Here is a 20,659-nt window from a genome sequence, read left to right on the forward strand (position 1 = left end):
GCTATGAAGGTGCTTAAAAAGTCAACACCATCCAATGTACCCAGGTTGTCACCCTACCAAATACTAAGTCCAATGCTGCGTAACTTTGGTTATCGGAAGAGAACCTCTTTTGTGTGTGTGTGTGTGTGTGTGTGAGAGAGAGAGAGAGAGAGAGAGAGAGCATCAGTTAACAAAACAATTTCTGGAATGCTAGATGAACTTTAAGAAATAGAAAAGTGTAATCAAATCCCTGGATGCCAACAATGTCAAGTATTTTCCTAATATCCTCGTTTTTAATATGATATTGCCATTGATGCCATCTGTTCACATCCCTAATCTTTCTCAGGACTCTCATATCCGTGGTCTTTGGTCAAGTGTTTTATTTCTAACCCAGCTCTCAGATCCATAAGTTAAAATTGGTTCAAACATTGTCTTGTTAATTTAGTGTTTCGACTAATTTCTCTCTTATTCTACCCCTTTGTTGATTCTGTTGTCTATTTCCATATTTAATTTACCATATTCACTTAATTAAAACTTGCCTAAGTAGCTGAAATGTTTTACTTGTTCAATAGGTTCTCCATTCACGAAGTTGATATTTCAATGTTTCTGCCTATTTTCATTGTCTATGTCTTGTTATTGCTGATTTTCATACCAAATTCATTACAAGTTATTCAATTTAGTCAGGGAATCTTGCAGACTTGTATTGGTTTTATTTAAAAGTATAACGTCATCTTCATCAATTAAGGAACTGAGATTAACATCTCCAATTTTGATATCAGGTTTAATACAACTTTCCTTCATAATGTGATCCATGTAGATAATAAATAAAACCGAATGGATAATGTACATCCTTGTCTGACACCAGATTTAATATCAAACCATCTTCCTGTACTTTCTTCAATTCTAATTGCTGACTTACAACTCAAATAAAGATAAGTATTGCTTGATATAATGTTTCTTTGACACCACATAACTGTAGTGTTTTGAATAGCTTTTCTCTTGGCATCTTGTCATATGCCTTTTGCAGGTCTATAAACTTTAAATAAAGATCTTTGTTATATTCCCATGATTTCTCAACTATTTGTCGTAAAGTGAAAATCTGATCCTCACAGCCTCTATTTGGCCTGAATCTAGCTTGTTCTTCACCAGGCTTCCCTTCCACAATCCTTCTCAACTGTTTCTCAAGGATACTTGCAAAACGTTTACAAGGAACACTCAGAAGGGAAATACCTCTGTAATTCCTACATTCAGTTTTATTTCCCTTTTTATATATGGGTAGTATGAGAGCTCTACTCCAATCATCTGGAATTCGTCCTTCTGTCCAGACCTTCTGAACTATGCAGTGCAGCCATTGCAAGAATATCATTTACTCCTGCTGCCTTTCCACATTTCAAATTTTTGATGGCTTTTCTACTTCAATTATGGATATGTATTTCTTATTGCATACTTGTTGAGTGTTTTTTACCACTGTACTGTCACTGCTTGTTTCATTTAGCAATTTTTCAAAGAATATCTTTTTTCTCCACTTTTCATGTCACCTTTATCATCTCTAATTCCTTTTACAGCACTCTTTCCTCCATTTCTGAGCTTTATCAACAGCCTCAATAATATTTTCCACCTTCCTGATATTTATTTTCTATGTTCTTTCCAAAGTCTTTCCATGACTTTTGTTTTTACACAGTGTTTAGCTTTCTTACATTTGTCTCTGTATTCTCTTAGAGCACAAGCTGACTTATTTGCCAGGAACTTTTGATATGCTTTCTTCTTTTCCTTCACTGCCTCTTTAACTTCCTGTGTCCACCATGGAGTTTTGATTTTTCTATCCTTGCAGACAACCTCACCACATGCCTCTCTGGCTGAATCAATCAGGGTTTTCTTCAAGGGTTGCCACTGAATCTCCAAGGTTTGGTTCCTGTTCTCAAACTCTTTCATTTTTTCTTGAATAATGTTTGTGTATTTTAGTCTACAGTTTACATCTGAGAGCTGCTTTTATTCACTTTAAAACTTTTTTTCATGTTCTTCTTTTTCATATGAAATTCAGTTCATATGAAATTTTATTTTGTTCAAGACTAAATGGTGATCACTTCCAATTTCAAATCCTCTGTGCACTCTAGTGTCCTGTACCACTGAGAAAACATCACTATCAACAATAACATATTATTATTATTATTATTACATAACACCTCCAGGGAGTCCAAAGACTCATCGAGGGAGGGCACCTACTCTACAACTCTTCGTCTTCACCAACCACAACTACTTTCATCATCTACACCAATGCCATCTACTGCCAACCACCACTACTAGTATTACAGACAATCACAAACATCCATGCCCGTGGCGGGATTCAAACCCCCAGCCTTTTGGGTGGAGAGCAGATATGCTAACCTCTCGGCCAACCAGGCCTGCAAAAAAAATACATTCATTCATAGCACAGGACAAACTAGCCAAAGTCCTCATAGAGCACATCAGCCCAGTGCCTGTCATACACAAAAAGGAGGAGTTAGACATTGCAGTAAAAAGCTTAACAGACCGAATCAAGAAAGCAATTCCATCAATCACCAGAACTATACACATCTATTCAACCAGCAGAATCCCAGATGAGATAACAAACTTAATCAAGGCAAAAAATAAAGCCAGTAAGAGGTACCATGATACTAGCGCCTCACAAGACAAAACAATCCTAAACAATCTCAACATAAAAGTAAGAGACACACTACAAAAACATAGAAACCAGGAGTGGGAAAATAAGCTAACATCGCTAAACCCAGCTGATCATACTATATGGAAATTCTCGAAGATCCTCTGTACAAAAAATCAACCCTTACCTCCCCATGCAGACCATGCATGGAATAACACACTTGGATAGAGACAAAGCTGAAGCTCTGGCTGACAGCCTGGAGGAGCAGTGCAGACCTGCGTATGTAAACCTGAATATTAATCACATATACAATATTCATAGACAAGTCAGGCATACTTTAAGGCAAACAGAGAACTGCCCCAGACCACATCACCCCTACCACCCCAACAGAAATATATAACATCATCAAGCACTTAAATTCAAAAAAATGACATAGTCAATGAGACTTTTCTTATTCTTGCCTCTTCTCTCCATGTGAATCGATGCACATTTTCGTGTTGGAACATTGTGTTAGTAATAATCAGTCCATATTCTGAGGAGAAATCCAACAGGTATTTACCATTATATTTTTCAAAATATTATCTCAAAATATTTTTGTATTATCTTAAAATGTGTATATTTGTATATTATTATTATTATTATTATTATTATTATTATTATTATTACGGGCAACTCCAGGGAGTCATTAGACTCATCGAGGGAGGCCCCAAATCATTTTCATCACAACTATTCGACATTCATACAGTATCTATCATACCTCGCCTTAAACTCATTCACTGTCACAGCATCCACCACAGACTCAGGGAGCGCATTCCACTCATTCACCACTCTAAAAGTAAAGAACCCAGCTCTAACACCTTTACTAACCACACTTTTGCCCAGTTTCCATGGATGTCCCCTAGTCCTCCCACAACCAGCCCTGTTCTCAAAAATATCTTCTGAATTAATTTTATAGAAACCCTTCAGTAATTTGAATGTCTCAATCATATCTCCCCTCCTCCGCCTATCAACCAATTTTTGCAACCCACAAATCCTCAACCTGTTCTCATACGGTTCATTCCACAGACCTGCTATCATCTTGGTCACTCGCCTCTGGATCCTCTCCACCTCCTCCCCATCAAGAAGAAACCTAGGTGACCAAATCTGAGCACAGTAGTCGAGATGAGGTCTTATCAAGGCTCGATACAGAGGAACAATAACCTGCTTGTCTCTGCTTGTCAATGTATTCTTCAGCAACCAAGTGATTTGATGAGCTGATTTGGCCACTTTTGCAATGTGTCCCCTAAATTTCAATTCCTTATCCACCAACACTCCTAAATCTCGTGCCTCATCAATTTCCTGGAGCACGGTTCCACCAATGCAGTAAACTGCCTCCCATCTTTTCACCCCAAAATGCATAACCTTACATTTTGCCACATTAAATTGACATCCATTCTCCCTAGCCCGGACCTCCAATCTATCCAAATCATCCTGCAAAATTTTGACGTCATCTGCATTCACTATTGCCCTACCCAACTTCGCATCATCCGCAAACAAATAAACTGTTCCTCTCAGATCCTTTCCTATATCATTTATGAACAAATTAAACAGCAGTGGTCCAAGAACAGATCCTTGTGGTACACCACTAGTCACAGGCCGTCTTGTGGACTCTACTCCTGAGTAAACCACTCTCTGATATCTCTCCGTCAACCACCCTCCTATCCATCTCACCAACCCTATGTCCATTCCCATATGCTGCAATTTACTGATTAGAATTCCATGTGGTATCCTGTCAAAGGCCTTAGCAAGGTCCAGCAGAATCACTGTAAACCCATTACCCTTATCCAGTTCAGCCGTCACTGTGTTATAATATGTGAGCAAGTTACTGAGGCATGACCTACCCTTCACAAAACCATGCTGTCCCCAATACAGTATCCCATTTTCTTCTATCCAATCTTGTATTCTCCTCTTGACTATTTTCTCTAAGACCTTGATAATGATTCCTGTTATGTTGATTGGCCGGTAATTTTCAACAGCAGCCTTGGAACCACCTTTGTGCAGTGGAACTATTTTCCCCTCTTTCCACCCCCTTGGGACTGACCCAGTCCTAAGGCTCAAATTAAACATAATGGTCAAGGGCACTGACAATTCTTTGGCCGCTTCACGTACGACACGAGCTGGTATACCATCCAATCCCACAGATGTATTGACATTGAGGTTCTGTAATAGACTAGTTACCTCTACCTCATTCATCACAATTCCAGTATAAGCTGTTGGTTCCTCCATTTCCGCAAAGCCACCACCTGGGTGATATACTCTTGCAAAGTGCTCGTTCAGTAATTCCACAACATCGACTGATTCAGTTACCTCCCTACCCTCAGCATTTTTTAAGATCATTCTACCATGAGCATTTTTCCTTTTACTTGCAACATATTGAAAAAACTGTTTGGGATTCTCTTTAGCCTGCATGGCCAATTTCCTTTCGTAATCTGCTTTTGCTTTTCTTACCACCCTTGTTACCATCGTGGCCTGAGCTTTATACTGTTCATGCACCTGATGGTCACCCTTCTCCTTAAATTCCCTCCACAATTGTTTCTTTTTTTGCAGCTCAAGCTTAATAGTGTTATTCATCCATTTAACCCCTACCTGATTTATTATTCGGACTCTTGGTATACAGTCAACCATTGCCTCCTGCAAACAGTTCTTAACCACCTCCCATGCACCATCAACATCCAGCCCTTGCAGTTTTACATGCCATGGCATTGAGCCAAGTACACACCTAAGCTTGTCATACTTACCAGCCCGGTAATTCCACATATACCCTGTCTTAATTGTAAATTCGACTCCTTTAGCCACCTCCCAAGTCATGACCTTATGGTCACTCTCACCAATTGGTGGCAACATGGTCATGTTCGTTACAGCTACATTCTCAGTTGCAATTACTAGGTCCAGCACTCTCTGCCCCCTGGTATTTTCCAATACATGTTGCCGTAGATAGCTGTCTCTTAATAACTGCATAAAATCCAATTCCTTCCTCCCATGTGCCCTCTCCTCTTTCCAGTCAATGTTACCATAATTGAAATCACCCATAATAATTACCCTCCTTCCATTCATTTCTTCTATTTGCTTATGCATACTATTCCCACCATCCACTCCATCACCCGGTCTATAGCAGCACCCAATTGTATATTTTGTTCTGCTGGATTGTATCTCACACCAAACAGCCTCAAATGTGCTTTTTTCCCCATCCTGCAGTTCAACTTCTATACTCCTTGGCTGAAGCTCATCAGCTATCATCAATAACACTCCTCCCCCCTTTTTATTCACCCTGTCACTCCTGAACATGCTATACCCATCGCATTCAATCCCACTAGCTTTATCATCTTCTGTCAGCCATGTTTCACTAATACCAACAACCTGTGGCCTGGAAGTGCCAACCATGGTCAAAAACTCTTCCTTCTTGTTCCTAATACTCCTGGCATTAGTGTACATGAATCGCAGAAGCCCATTTGTCCCATCCCTACTTTGATTCCTTATACTAATTATCCCATTCTGATTTGTTGTCCGTCGTACTCGCCCGGGCATAATATACTCATTCATACACTTAACTGCCCCCCCCTAAAGTCTGCATATCTACTCCCCCCCCTCTTAATAAATCTAGTTTCCCTGAGTCTGTACATCCACTTCCACATCATTCATCAACACTCTTTCAAGTCTCCGTACACCAACTCCATTCAAATGTAACCCATCCATCTTATATAAGTCCTTTCGCCCATCGAACTCATTCCACACATCCACAAATTCCACACCACTCTCCATGCATAACCCACGCATAAAGTCATTGGCAATTATGGCCCTCCTTCTAAACACTTCGCTGTCATACCGCGGTAAGATACTCACCATCCTAACTCTCTCACTCTTCTCTTTTGCTACCTCAAACAACTCCCTCACATCCTCTATCATTTCCATTTTGTCCTCTTTCAAATCATTCGTTCCTGCCACTATTATCATCTCTTTCACCCTCTGTTTTTGCAGTCAAATTATATTTTATATAATTTATATTATCTCAAAATATTTTTGTCAAAATGACAATCAAGGAAAAGAAGGAGTAGCTATAGTATTCAACAGAAAATACGAGGCTAATCTTCTTGAATGGCAGGCAGTCTCAAGTAGAGTGATGTGGGCAAATATCAGAATGGGGAATTGGACAATGAGACTTATTTGTGCCTATGGTCCCACAGAAGGTTCTACTAAGGTAGAAGTGGAGGAATTTTTTGATGCTTTAGAAAAAGCAACTGACACAATGAAAAAGGAAAAGTTCGTCCTTGTTGGGGATCTAAATAGCAGAGTAGGAAATGATTGTCAGACATACAAAAATATTTTGGGAAAATTTGGAGAAAAAGCAAAGCCAATAATAATGGCAAATACCTGTTGGATTTCTGCTCAGGACATGGACTGGTTATTACTAACACCATGTTCCAACATAACAATGTGCACAAATTCACATGGAGAGAAGAGGCAAGGAATAAGAAAAGTCTCATTGACTATGTTGTTGTTGATAGTGATGTTTTCTCCCTGGTGCAGGACACCAGATTGTGCAGAGGATTTGAAATCGGAAGGGATCACTATTTAGTCTTGAGCAGGATAAAATTGAATTTCATATTGAAAAGAAAAACATGTAAAAAAGTTTTAAAGCGAATAAAAGTTGAGCAGCTCTCAGATGTGAACTGTAGACAAAAATACACAAAGATTATTGAAGAAAAAATGAAAGAGTTTGAGAACAGGAACCAAACCTTGGAGATTCAGTGGCAACCCTTGAAGAAAACCCTGATTGATTCAGCCAGAGAGGCATGTGGTGAGGTTGTCTGCAAGGATAGAAAAATCAGAACTCCATGGTGGACACAGGAAGTTAAAGAGGCAGTGAAGGAAAAAAAGAAAGCATATCAAAAGTTCCTGGCAAATAAGTCAGCTTGTGTTCTTAGAGAATACAGAGACAAATGTAAGCAAGCTAAACACTGTGTAAAACTAGCTAAACAAAAGTCATGGGAGGACTATGGCAGGAACATAGAAAATAAATATCAAGAAGGTGGCAAAATATTCTGTAGGTTGTTGATGAAGCTTAGGAATCGAGGAAAGAGTGCTAAAAGGAGTTAGAGATGATAAAGGTGACATGAAAACAGGAGAAAAATATATCCTTCAAGTATGGAGTAATTACTTCAAAAAATTGCTAAATGAAACAAGCAGTGATAGCACAGTGGTAAAAAACACTCAGCAGGCATACAGTCAGGAATACATATCCATACTTGAAGTAGAAAAAGCCATCAAAAAGGCTTGAAATGTGGAAAGGCAGCAGGAGTAGATGATATTCAATCAGAAATGCTGAAGTAACATCTATAAAAGTTTTACAGTGGCTGCACTGCATAGTTCAGAAAGCTTGGACAGAGGGATGAATTCCCGATGATTGGAGTAGAGCTCTAATTGTACCCATATATAAAAAGGCAAATAAGACAGAATGTGAGAATTACAGAGTTATTTCCCTACTGAGTGTTCCTGGCAGGATCTATGCAAGTATACTTGAAAAATGGTTGAGAAGAATTGTGGAAGAAAAGCTTGGTGAAGAACAAGCTAGATTCAGGCCAAATACAGGCTGTCAGGATCAGATCTTCACTTTACAACAAATATTTGAGAAAGCATTGGAATATAACGAAGATATGTATTTAAGTTTTGTCGATCTGGAAAAGGCATATGACAAGGTGCCAAGAGAGAAGCTATTCAATACGCTACAGTTATATGGTGTCAATGGGGCATTATATCCAGCAATACTTAGTCTGTATTTATTATTATTATAATAATTATTATTATTATTATTCAGGCCTCCATGGAGTCAAAAGACTCATCGTGGGACGTTCTTCCTAAGAACATAAAGTCTGTCAAGATTCATCAAGGGGAGGTCCCCCTTAAGAAACACGAAGTCTATCATACCACTCCTTAAACTCATTGACCGTTCTCACTCCCACCACTCCATCAGGCAATGTATTCCACGGTTCAACCACCCTCCACGCAAAGAAACCACTCCTCATCCTCTTGCTCACAGTTTCCTTTTGTAACTTCCAGGGATGGCCTCTTGTCATCACTCCTTCCCGCTGTTCAACCAAGCGAAAGAACTCCCCACTGTCAACCCTGTAACCACCTCTTAACAGTTTAAAAGTCTCAATCATATCACCTCTCCTTCTTCTATCCACCAAACTCTGCAGTCCACATTCCCTCAGCTGATCCTCATAACTATCTTTGTACAGTCCTGAAGCCATCTTTGTCATCTGTCTTTGTATCCTTTCCACAGTTGATTTATCCCCTGCAAATCCTGGGGACCAAATCTGAGAACAATAGTCTAAATGTGGTCTGATCAGAGACTTATACAACAGAATGATAACCCTTTTATCTCTGCAGGTCAGTGTCCTTCTCATAATTGCAGCAATCCTCTGTGTTACCTTCACCACCTTTGCAATATGTCCCCTAAATTTCAGGTTTCTATCAATCATCAACCCCAGATCTCTTGTCTCCCCTACTTCCTCCAGTATAACTCCTCCCATAGAGAATGCAGCATCCCATCAATGTTTCCCAAACCTCAAGACCTTACATTTTGCTGCAATAAACTGTCATCCCCCTTCATTTGCCCATCTATATAGCTTATTCAAATACTCTTGCAGGGCTACCACATCTGCACTATTACTAATAATCCTTCCCAGCTTCGCATCATCCAAAAACAACTGAATATACCCTTGCAATTCACTGACAATGTCATTGATATAAAGGTTAAAATATATAGGTCCTAGTACTGAGCCCTGTAGACCCCCACTTGTAACCCTCTGCCTCCTTGAAACTGCTCCACCATACACAACTCTCTGATACCTATCAGACAGCCAATCCTGAATCCAGTTGACCAATCTGACATCCAGACTCATGTGCTGCAACTTAAATATCAGTTTATCATGTGGCACCCTGTCAAATGCCTTCGCTAAGTCTAAGAAAATTGCAGTATATGCCTTTCCCTCATCTAATGTTCTTGTAACTTTATTATAAAAGGTTAGCATATTGCTAAAACAAGAGCGTCCTTTCACAAATCCATGTTGACTCTCACAGATAACATTACCCTCATCTGCCCAATGCTGTATACGGTCACTCACTACTTTCTCCAAGATCTTAACAACTACTGATAACACACAGACTGGCCTATAATTAGACACTTCTAGTCTGTTACCACCCATATGCAATGGCACTATCTTACCTTCCTTCCATTCCCTGGGCACCTTTCCCGCATCCAGACTTTCATTGAAAAGCCAGGTTAAACATTCTCTCAAAACTCGTGGTAAAATACCATCTAGTCCCAAAGCTTTAATGACATCCAGAGTACTCAGTATCTGAAACACACTCTCCTCCCAAACCTCGAACCAGCCCTATCCCTCTAGCATTAAAACTGACTCCTCTAGGATGAAATACTCCAACAAAGTGTTCATTGAACAATTCCACTATGTCCTCTGCATCAGTCACTCTATTCCCATTTTTATCCCACAATATCATTCTTTCACAGTCATTTCTCCTCCTACTGGCCATATAGCTAAAAAATTCCCTAGGATTTTCTTTGGACCTTAGGTCCAATCTCCTCTCGTATTCCAGTTTCGCTAAGTTGGCAGTTAGAATTGAAGGAAGTACAGGAAGATGCTTTAATGTTAAATCTGGTGTGAGACAAGGATGTACATTAATCCCCTCTGTTATTCATTATCTATATGGATCACATTATGAAGGAAAGTGGTATTAAACATGATATCAGAATTGGAGATGTTAATGTCAGCTCTTTGCTTTATGCGGATGATGTTATACTTCTAAGTAAATCCGCTACAAGTTTGCAACATTCCCTGACTAAATTGAATAACTGTTGTAATAGATATGGTATGAAGGTCAGCATTATAAAGACAAAGAAAATGAAAATAAGTAGAATTGTTGAAAATGTCAACTGTGTTGTGAACGGGGAACCTGTGTGAACAAGTAAAACATTTCAGCTACTTAGGCACGATTTTTACTGAAGATGGTAAATTAAATATGGAAATAGACAACAGAATCAACAAAGCTGGTATGGTTGGAAGTCAATTGAATAAATTCATATGGAATAAGAGAGAAATTAGTCGGAACACTAAATTAGCTGTATACAAGACAGTGTTCAAACCAGTTTTAACTTATGGATCTGAGAGCTGGGTCAGAAGTAAAACACTTGACCAAAGACTAGACTAGAGTCCGCAGATATGAGAAAGATTAGAGGCATGAACAGATGGCATCAATGGCAATATCATATTAAAAATGAGGATATTAGACAAGAACTTGACATTGCCAGCATCCAGGAATGCGTTAGCAGAGCTAATCTCAGGTGGTAATGGTCACTTAAACAGAATGGGCGAGGAAAGATTAGCAAAACAAGTATTCTCTGCCAGGTTGGCAGGAAAATGACCCAGAGGAAGACCAAGATAAAGGTTGATACGTTACAATATGCCTTAGACGATAGAAATATAAGATCTGATAATGATAATATTGGAGTCTTGACAAGTTAACAGACTGATTTGGAGGAAAGTTGTAGATAGGAAGTTAGTAATTATGTAAATTTTTCATTTAGTGCTATCATATCCTGTACACCCCTTGAGGATATATGTGAGGAATTTGATGATGATGATGATGATGATGAATATTTTTGTATCTCTGACAATCATTTCCTACTCTGCTAATTAGATCCCCAATTAGGACCAACTTTTCATTTTTCATTGTGTCAGTTGCTTTCTCTAAAGCCTCAAAAATTCCTCCACGTCTACCTTAGTAGCACCTTCTGTGTTATCATAGGCACAAATAAGTCTCATTGTCCAATTCTCCATTCTATTATTTGCCCACATCACTCTACTTGATATTGCTTGCCATTCAAGAAGATTAGCCTCATAATTAGTGTTGAATACTCTAGCTACACTTTCTTTTTTCTGATTGTGTTATTGACTGAATATAACATTTTGTATTTATTACTTAGAGAGATCTCACCAGTTTTTGTAATTTTTTTTGTATTCTTGAGAAACACTTGTGACACAAAATTAAGAATTATCAACACATTAGCACAAGAATATTTTAATATTTACTAAATATTTCAGTCTGAAATTAATAGACTATCATCAGTGGCTTGATAGGAACAGTTTTTACAAGGTGGAATATAAACAATTGATCATTCAAAAGTAGAACAAGTTGCGTGAATTGCTAAGCTCTACAGAGAGGTAAATTTCATCAGAGTGATGAATAAATTATAGGTATCAATTCACAATTTCATACAGCAATCTTAATTTATAAATTCAATTAAAGATAACATTAGACTAAAGTAAGAATTAGAAGATCTTAGCCAAAATCAATTCTTTATACCCTCATATCAAGTTTACCATAGAGATTGAAAAAGACAACAAGTTATCCTTTTTTTTAGACATCCTTGTCATCCGTTCACCTTCAGGTATTCTGACAACAACAGTTTACCGTAAACCCACTTTTACTGGACGTTATGTTCTCCAACAATCTGTCCATCATCCTTATCAAAAAACAGGAATCATAAAATGTTTAATTCGACGAGCTAGAACCAATTGCTCAACTCCCCACGAATTACAGAAAGAAGTTTCCACTATCAAACATTACATGAAATTAAATGGCTTCTCCAAAAAGACTACACAACATCTGTACAATTCCTAGAATCAATATTATGTTGAGTTCCAATTCCATATTCTGAAGAAACGTGATTTAACAGCCACTTATATCCCTATTAATAAAATATTCACCTATTTCTCCTCTTCTAAAGATAAACGCTCAACTATGGTCACTGCCTGGTGTATATCAATTTCTGTGACTGCAGTCTGTCATACTTTAGACAAACCTGATGCCCTATAGAAAAAAGAATACAAGAACATCAATTGTACATTCTTCACAACAAATCTGATAAGTCTGGATTGATGATGCAACACGGGATAGAGACAAGCCACAACATTCTCTGGTCCAGGACTTGCCTTCTACACAGATGTTGCTATAAATTCGAATGCCTATTCAAAGAGAATGCTGAGGCCTTACTTCAACGCCCTAACTTGAATCCTTGAATCGAAATCATTGTCAAAAATATGGGAAAGTTTAATCCGGATAACACACTGTTTTTTTTTTTAAAGACCTTCTAATTCTTACTTTAGTCTAATGTTATCTTTAATTGAATTTATAAATTAAGATTGTTGTATGAAATTGTGAATTGATACTTATAATTTATTCATCACTCTGATGAAATTTACCTCTCTTTAGTGCTTAGCAATGTAACATCATGCGGCTCGTTCTACTTTTGAATGATCAATTGTTTGTATTCAACCTTGTAAAAACTGTTCCTATCAAGCCACTGATGATAGTCTGTTAATTTCGGACTGAAATATTTGGCAAATATTAAAATATTCTTGTGCTAACGTGTTGATAATTCTTAATTTTTTGTTTTGGTCATCCTTGTTATATCAATCTGGTACTTATCCAGTTCCTCAGCCAGCTCAATTTCTTTGCCATTCAGACTTCTTATGTTGACAGTACTGATCCTTAACCGTGGTGTTTCAGGATTTGTTCCAGTTGCTGACAGTGCCTTTGTTTAACCCCCAGCCAGCATGAAATTCTGTCATATTGTGTCATCGTTTTATTTGTTATTTAAGCCAATATGAATACAATTTGGTTGGTTAAATCTCAAATTGCCAGCCCATCCTTGTTTGTTCAGTATTCAGGTAGATACCTAACAGGGTGCACAACGAGAAGGTGAGGATTGGATATTAGGTCAGAAGCCCTGGTCGGTTCTACACATTCCTTTAAAGGCTACTGAAAGTGTTCCCACTTGGTTATACTATAAATTACAAGTAGAAATACTTTCAACAACTATCTCTAATCCAGAGTATTTTAATAATAAAGTGTGATACCTTTTGGCAACTCGTAAGTAAAAATATGACTTCTGCATTACTTCAACCTTGGTATCACTTCTGGGTGTGGCTCCAACTGAGACCTCAATAAAGGTCGAAACCTGTCTGGGTAGTGACCCCTTCCCATAATGCATATCATTATACATACCCATAAGGATATGTGCTTTGCATAATGGGATACTAAGGCAAGTGAAAAATACCATAGAAACAAATGATTGTAAAGGCATTTTCTAAGGGTTTTTTTTATTTTAATTTTCAAATTAATTATCAAAAATTTAATTTTCAACAACACATTGTTACAGATTTCTTGTAATTTTGATTTGCGGAGGTACTAAGAAAAAGTTCTGCTTAACTTAATATAAAATGTGCTTGCACTACAGGAAGATCTATCGTTTTGAATTATAGATCATTCCTGTTGAATTAAAGGTATATTTTCTCGTTGTTTCTGTTAAATACTGAGTTCAGTTTTGAGCAATTAAATATTTTACTGGAAAAGCTAATTGCTCAAAACTGAGAAACTCAGAACTGAACTTTCCATTTTTGTCTTATAAAATACATACAACTAATTATTATAAAAAGCTGAAAATATTGAAATTGAAATTTAGATCAATCTTTTGAAAACTGTAAAATGTGGGATTGAAATGCAATCCATTTTACTTTTCCAAAGTTTTATAGAAAGAATAAATCTTTTTATTTTGATATTTTTTTAGAAAACATACATTTCATATAGGGACAGCAAATTAACTCACATTCTTAGAGATAGTTTAGGTGGAACGTCTCGGACAACTGTAATCATTTGTTGTTCTCCATCCTCTAGTGATGAACAAGAAACAAAATCAACTTTGGAATTTGGAAAGAGGTTAGATTATATAATATTGTTTTATTTGGTATTTTTTCTAATTATAATGGAGAGCATTCATTTATTCTGTCATATTAAAAAACACATAGGGGTAAAAATTTACATAATATTTTTCATCATCTTCATCATCTCTCAATGTGTTAAGCTGACTGGCTTGCCATGACCAAGCAACTTGCATCATACATACCTAATTAACAGGATAGGTGGTTAATCCTATCTGCAAAGACTATATATCTGTAAATTGTGTGTATTCTCTCATCCTCTCAACAGTTTGTTTGTCTTTTAGGATAAAAAAAAGAAACAAACAAACAAAAAAAAAACTCGGGTTTCCATAAGGTAAAACCCTGTCACTCCATATGAGACAGGATAACTCACCTACAATTGAAAATCCTTATAAAGGTTCTTTGCATCCTAGAGAGAACTTTAACCCAGATTTTTTCATTCAAATGACATCATTGTTATTGACTAAACTATGAAGACCCCATATGAAAACCGTGTATTCTGAAGGAATGTGCCAGAGAGTTGACACCTGCCTTGACATATTTTTTTAATATAAGTCTTGCACTTGGTCAAGTACCTAAAGAGTGGAAGGAGGGCAAGATTGTGCCACTTCATAAAGGAGGTAATCGAACTCAAGCATCAAACTATAGGCCAATCTCTATGTCAGGTGTTGTGGTTAAGTTGTTGGAGAAGCTTGTGAGAACTAGGATCCAGAGTTGGGTTGACAACAATGGTATAATCTTTTGATGGACAGCATGGATTTGCTAAAGGGAGGTCATGTTTTAGTAATCTACTTACTTATTACAATAAAGTGACAGCTTCCTTGGACAGAGGAGAAGGATACACAGTAATATACTTGGATTTCGCAAAGGCTTTTGATAGAGTACCTCATGATAAGTTGACAGTCAAACTAGAACAGATGGGGTTGGATATTAGATTAGTGCATTGGATTGGAGACTAGCTATCTGATAGGTATCAACAAGTTGTGTATGGGGGTGCGATATCCAGGAAAAGGAAAGTCACTAGTGGAGTGCCTCAGGGGTCTGTTTTAGGACCATTACTATTTAACTTGTATATTAATGATATTGGCAAAGATTTGGATGAAGATATTCAGTTGTTTGCAGATGATGCAAAGTTGGGACGAACCATAAAGAGTAGTGAAGATGTTGTGGCCTTGCAAGAAGACTTGAATAAATTGAGTGATTGGGCAAGCAAATGGGGATGTAAGTTTGATGTTGCAAAATGTAAGGTTTTAAAATTTGGAAAACAAAGATGGGATGCAGAATTTATGCTTGGTGAGAATATATTGTTGGAGGTAGAGTAAATAAGAGATCTGGGGGTGATAGTGGATAAGGATCTAAAATTTAGGGGACACATAGCCAAAATTGTGAAGACAACACAAAGGCTTCTGGGAAAGATGCGGAGGACATTGACGTGTAGAAGTAGGGAGATTCTTGTTCCATTGTATAAGGCTTTGATTAGGCCACACATGGACTATTGTGCCCAGATTTGGTCACCGGGTTTTCCGAAGGATGAAGAGATGTTGGAACGGGTCCAAAGGTGACTGACTAAGTAGTTTCTAACCTCTGGAATGTTGAGTATGAGGAAAGATTGAGAAGATGTAATTTGCAGAGTCTGGTGGAGAGAAGGAAGAGGGGAGATATGATAGAGACCTACAAGTTGGTAAGGGGTTGTTATAAGATCAGTGGTGGAGAAGTTCTACAGAGAATAGTGGAGATCAGAGGAGAACCAGAGGTCATCCCTGGAAACTGTATAAAGAGGGTGTGAGTAGGGGAGTGAGAGGCAGGTTTTTTTCGTACAGAGTTGTGAATGATTGAAATGCCTTGCCTGAAAGTGTTGTGTCTGCAAGGAGTTTGAGTGTGTTTAAGACACGGTATGATGAGATGTTTGTGTGATAAAAGGACCTCCCAGATGAGTCTTTGACTCCATGAGGTCTTGGGAAATAATAATAATAATAATAACTAATTTCCATTCTCACACACTCGGCCTATTGGAATCAAAGTGATCATCTGTCTCACTTGTCAGAAAATCTGCAAATCCTTATACAAAATAATTATATATAACAATATTACATAATTTTTGTTACATTGGGTCCTTTTTATTCCTTTCTTTAGAGTAAAGAATATTAAAAATACTTTAATTGTGCATGAAGAACTCACTGCTGAAGAATGGAAAAGAAGATATGAAAAAGAAAAAGATAAACTATCAGGGTTGCGAAAATATTTAATTCCTACACTGAAAGAGCTGAACATGTGGCGGAATGGCAAGTACAGGTTTTTAAGTACAGATAATTTTTAATACTAATTTTTAATTTTAATTATTTCTAAGTTTTTCTTTAATTCTCTTTATCTCAGTTTTACATAAATAAAAAAATATCAGAAATTCATGTCATTTGTGATCCTTTTGTTTCAGTCATGTTTGCACTAACACTAACAGCGGGAAGGAATGATGACAAGGGGCCATCCCTGGAAGTTACGAAAGGAAACTGTGAGCAAGAGGGTGAGGAGTGGTTTCTTTGCATGGAGGGTGGTTGAACTGTGGAATGCATTGCCTGATAGAGTGGTGAGAGCGAGAATGGTCAATGAGTTTAAGGAGTGGTATGATAGACTTTGTGTTTCCTAGGAGGGACCTCCCATGATGAGTCTTAATAGACTTTATGTTTCCTAGAAAGGACCTCCCACAACGAGTCTTTTGACTCCTTGGAGGCCTAAATAATAATAATAATAGTTCATGTTGAAAGTGATTTGACTAAGGATTTGTGGAATCAATAGCTATGAAATAGCTGTTCTGAGCATAAATATCTTTGTTGCCTTAGTATATTGTTACTACAAGAGAAAAAAGTTGTTGGAAGTTTTTCCACTTGGTTACACTATAAATTAAAGATACCAAGAATTTATATACTTGGTTTAATCCTTTATCCAAGTGTAAGCAAACAAAGTTTGTATCTGAAGTATTTTCAGGACTCGGGGAAACTCGTATATAGAGGCTAATGACTTCACATCACTTGCCTTAGTATCCCATAATGCAAAGCACATACCCTTATGGGTATGTATAATGTTGTGCATTATGGGAATGATCACTACCAAAACACATATCCCATAAGAATATGTGCTTTGCATTATTATGGGATACTAAGGCAAGTGATATGAAGTCATCAGCCTCTATATGCGAGTTGCTCCAGTCCTGAAAATACTTTAGATACAAACTTTTTTTGCTTACACTTGGATAAAGGATTAAACCAAATATATAAATTCTTGGTATCTTTAATTTAAAGAGAAAAAAAGTAAATTTTTATTTTTTTCATTAACATTAAGCCACCTTCATGAAGCTTTGAACACTTGATTTTTTAATTTTTCCTGCTTATTTTTCCCACAGTGCTTCTCACTCCTCCAGGTGTGTGGGATGTTCCAACTGTGGATCCCAAATTTCAAAACTAACATTTAGCTGTATTAAACTGTAATTCCCACTCATTTGTCCACATTTAAAGCTTATTCACATCCTCCTGAAGACCTACAATCAGCCGTACTACTAAAAATCCTAACAAGTCTCACGCCATCTTCAAATAGTTGAATATCTCCCTGTAATCCAGTGACAGTATCATTGATAAAAAGAATGAAAAGTAACGGTATCAGTACTGAATCCTGTAGGAACCATGCTTATAACTTTCCTACTCTCCAACACTGCTCCCCCATATACAGCTTTCTGATATCTATCAGAAACTAATTTTCAGTACAGGCCACCATTCAAATATCTGGACCCATATCAGCCTGTCACGAGGCACCCTCCCCTACCAAATGCCTTTGCAAAAGTCAGAAAAATTACAGTATGTAACTTTCTTTCATCCACTGCTGTTTTTTTCTACTCAGATTGCAGCAAGAACTATCCCATTGCAAAACTCTCATTAAACAGCCAGGTTAATAGCATAGCTAGTTCCTTAGCATATTCACTTAAAGCATGTTGTGAAATCCCATCTAATCCAACACTAAACAACTTTCTGATATACAACCATATACAACTTTCTGATATCTATCAGAAATCTCATTTTCAGTACAGTCCACCATTCAAATATCTGGACCTATATCAGCCTGTCACAAGGCACCCTCCCCTACCAAATGCCTTTACAAAATCCAGAAAAATTACAGTATGTAACTTTCCTTCATCCACTGCTGTTGTCACTATATTATCAAAGGCAACTAAATTATTAAAACAAGGCAACTTTTGTAAATGACATTGTCCTTATCTGCCCAATTCTGTATACAAGGTCTTATCAAATTTTCCAAAATCTTAACAACTACAGGAGAAATACAAACCAATTTCTAGATTGATACCTTCATTCTACCACCACTCTTATGCTGTGGCACTATTTTTTGTTTTTTTTTTTCTACTCAGATTACGGCAAGAACTAATCCCATTGCAAAACTCTCATTAAACAGCCAGGTTAATAGCATAGCTAGTTCCTTAGCATATTCACTTAAAGCATGTTATGAAATCCCATCTAATCCCAATGCCCTACTGACTTCCAGAATGCTTAGTATTTATTTGGAATGCATCTTTTTTCATTTCTAATCCTTTACTCTTCCTTATCCCCCCCCCCTCTGGAATAAAGCCTGCTTTATCAGGATGAAACACTTTAATAAAGTGATTATTAAATAGCTCTGTTCTACATCATCTGCATCATCACCCAACTACTGTCTCCATTAAGATAATCTGTCCCCAATCATTTGTCCTCCTACTGGCCACAGTTTTCCTTGGATTGCAGCACTAGTCTCTTTTCATATCATCATCAAATTCCTGACATGTACCCTCAAGGGGTGTACAGAATATGATAGTACTACATGAAAAATTTACATCATTACTAACTTCCTATCTACAATTTTCCTCCAAATCAGTCTGTTACTTGTCAAGACTCCAATATTATCAGATCTTATATTTCTATTATCTAAGGCACTTTGTACCATATCAATCCACCTATATCTTGGTCAACCTCTGGGTCGTTTTGCTGCCAACCTGGCAGAGAACACTAGTTTCACTAATCTTTCCTCGCCATTCTGTTTAAGTGACCATACCACCTGAGATTAGCTTTTCTAATGCATTCCTGGATGCTGACAATGTCTAGTTCTTTTTTAATATGATATTGCCACTGATGCCATCTGTTCATGCCACTAATCTTTCTCAGGACTCATATCTGTGGTCTCTAGTCTTTGGTCAAGTGTTTTACTTCTGACCCAACTCTCAGATCCATAAGTTAAAACTGGTTTGAACACTGTCTTGTATACAGCTAATTTAGTGTTCTGACTAATTTCTCTCTTATTCCATATGAATTTATTCAATTGACTTCCTACCATACCAGTTTTGTTGATTCTGTTGTCTATTTCCATATTTAATTTACCATCTTCACTAAAAATCGTGCTGAGTAACTGAAATGTTTTACTTGTACCACAGGTTCTCCGTTCACAACACAGTTGACATTTTCAATGATTCAACCTATTTTCATTGTCTTTGTCTTTTTATTGCTGACTTTCATGCCATATCTATTACAACAGTTATTCAACTGAGTCAGTGAATCTAGCAAACTTGTAGTGGATTTATTTAGAAGTATAACATCATCTGCATAAAGCAAAGAGCTGACATTAACATCTCCAATTCTGATATCATGTTTAATACCACTTTTCTTCATAATGTGATCCATATAGATAATGAATAACAAAGTGGATAATGTACATCCTTGTCTCACACCAGATTTAACATTAAACCATCTTCCTGTACTTCCTTCAATTCTAACTGCTGACTTGCAACTGAAATAAAGACTAAGTATTGCTTGATATAATGCCCCATTGACACCATATAACTGTAGCGTATTGAATAGCTTCTCTCTTGGCATCTTGTGATATGCCTTTTCCAGATCAACAAAACTTAAATATAGATCTTTGTTATATTCTCATGCATTCTCAACTATTTGTCGTAAAGTGAAGATCTGATTCTGACAGCCTCTATTTGGCCTGAATCCAGCTTATTCTTCACCAAGCTTTTCTTCTGCAATTCTTCTCAATCGTTTCTGAAGTATACTTGCATAAATCTTGTCAGGAACACTCAGTAGGAAAATACCTCTGTAATTTTCACATTCAGTTTTATTTCCCTTTTTATATATGGGCACTATTAGAGCTCTACTGCAATCATCAGAAATTT

The 20,659-nt window shown here is 37.2% G+C and overlaps 1 protein-coding gene across 4 annotated transcripts in view; it reads left to right on the forward strand.

Moving 5' to 3' along the window:
- Positions 1–20,659, forward strand: part of LOC150099977 (kinesin heavy chain-like) — a 306,528-nt gene that overhangs the window by 198,010 nt on the left and 87,859 nt on the right. For all 4 annotated transcript variants that reach the window (XM_090402371.1, XM_090402373.1, XM_090402372.1 and 1 more), the window contains 2 exons: positions 14,304–14,452; positions 16,588–16,736. In XM_090402371.1, the coding sequence (XP_090258497.1) occupies positions 14,304–14,452; positions 16,588–16,736 (298 nt within the window). The remainder of the gene's footprint in view (positions 1–14,303; positions 14,453–16,587; positions 16,737–20,659) is intronic.

The sequence above is a fragment of the Typopeltis vanoorti genome, chromosome 13 (genome assembly GCF_054136105.1).
Source record: "Typopeltis vanoorti isolate ZY-2024b chromosome 13, IOZ_Tvanoo_1.0, whole genome shotgun sequence".
Classification (NCBI taxonomy): Eukaryota; Metazoa; Arthropoda; class Arachnida; order Uropygi; family Thelyphonidae; genus Typopeltis; species Typopeltis vanoorti.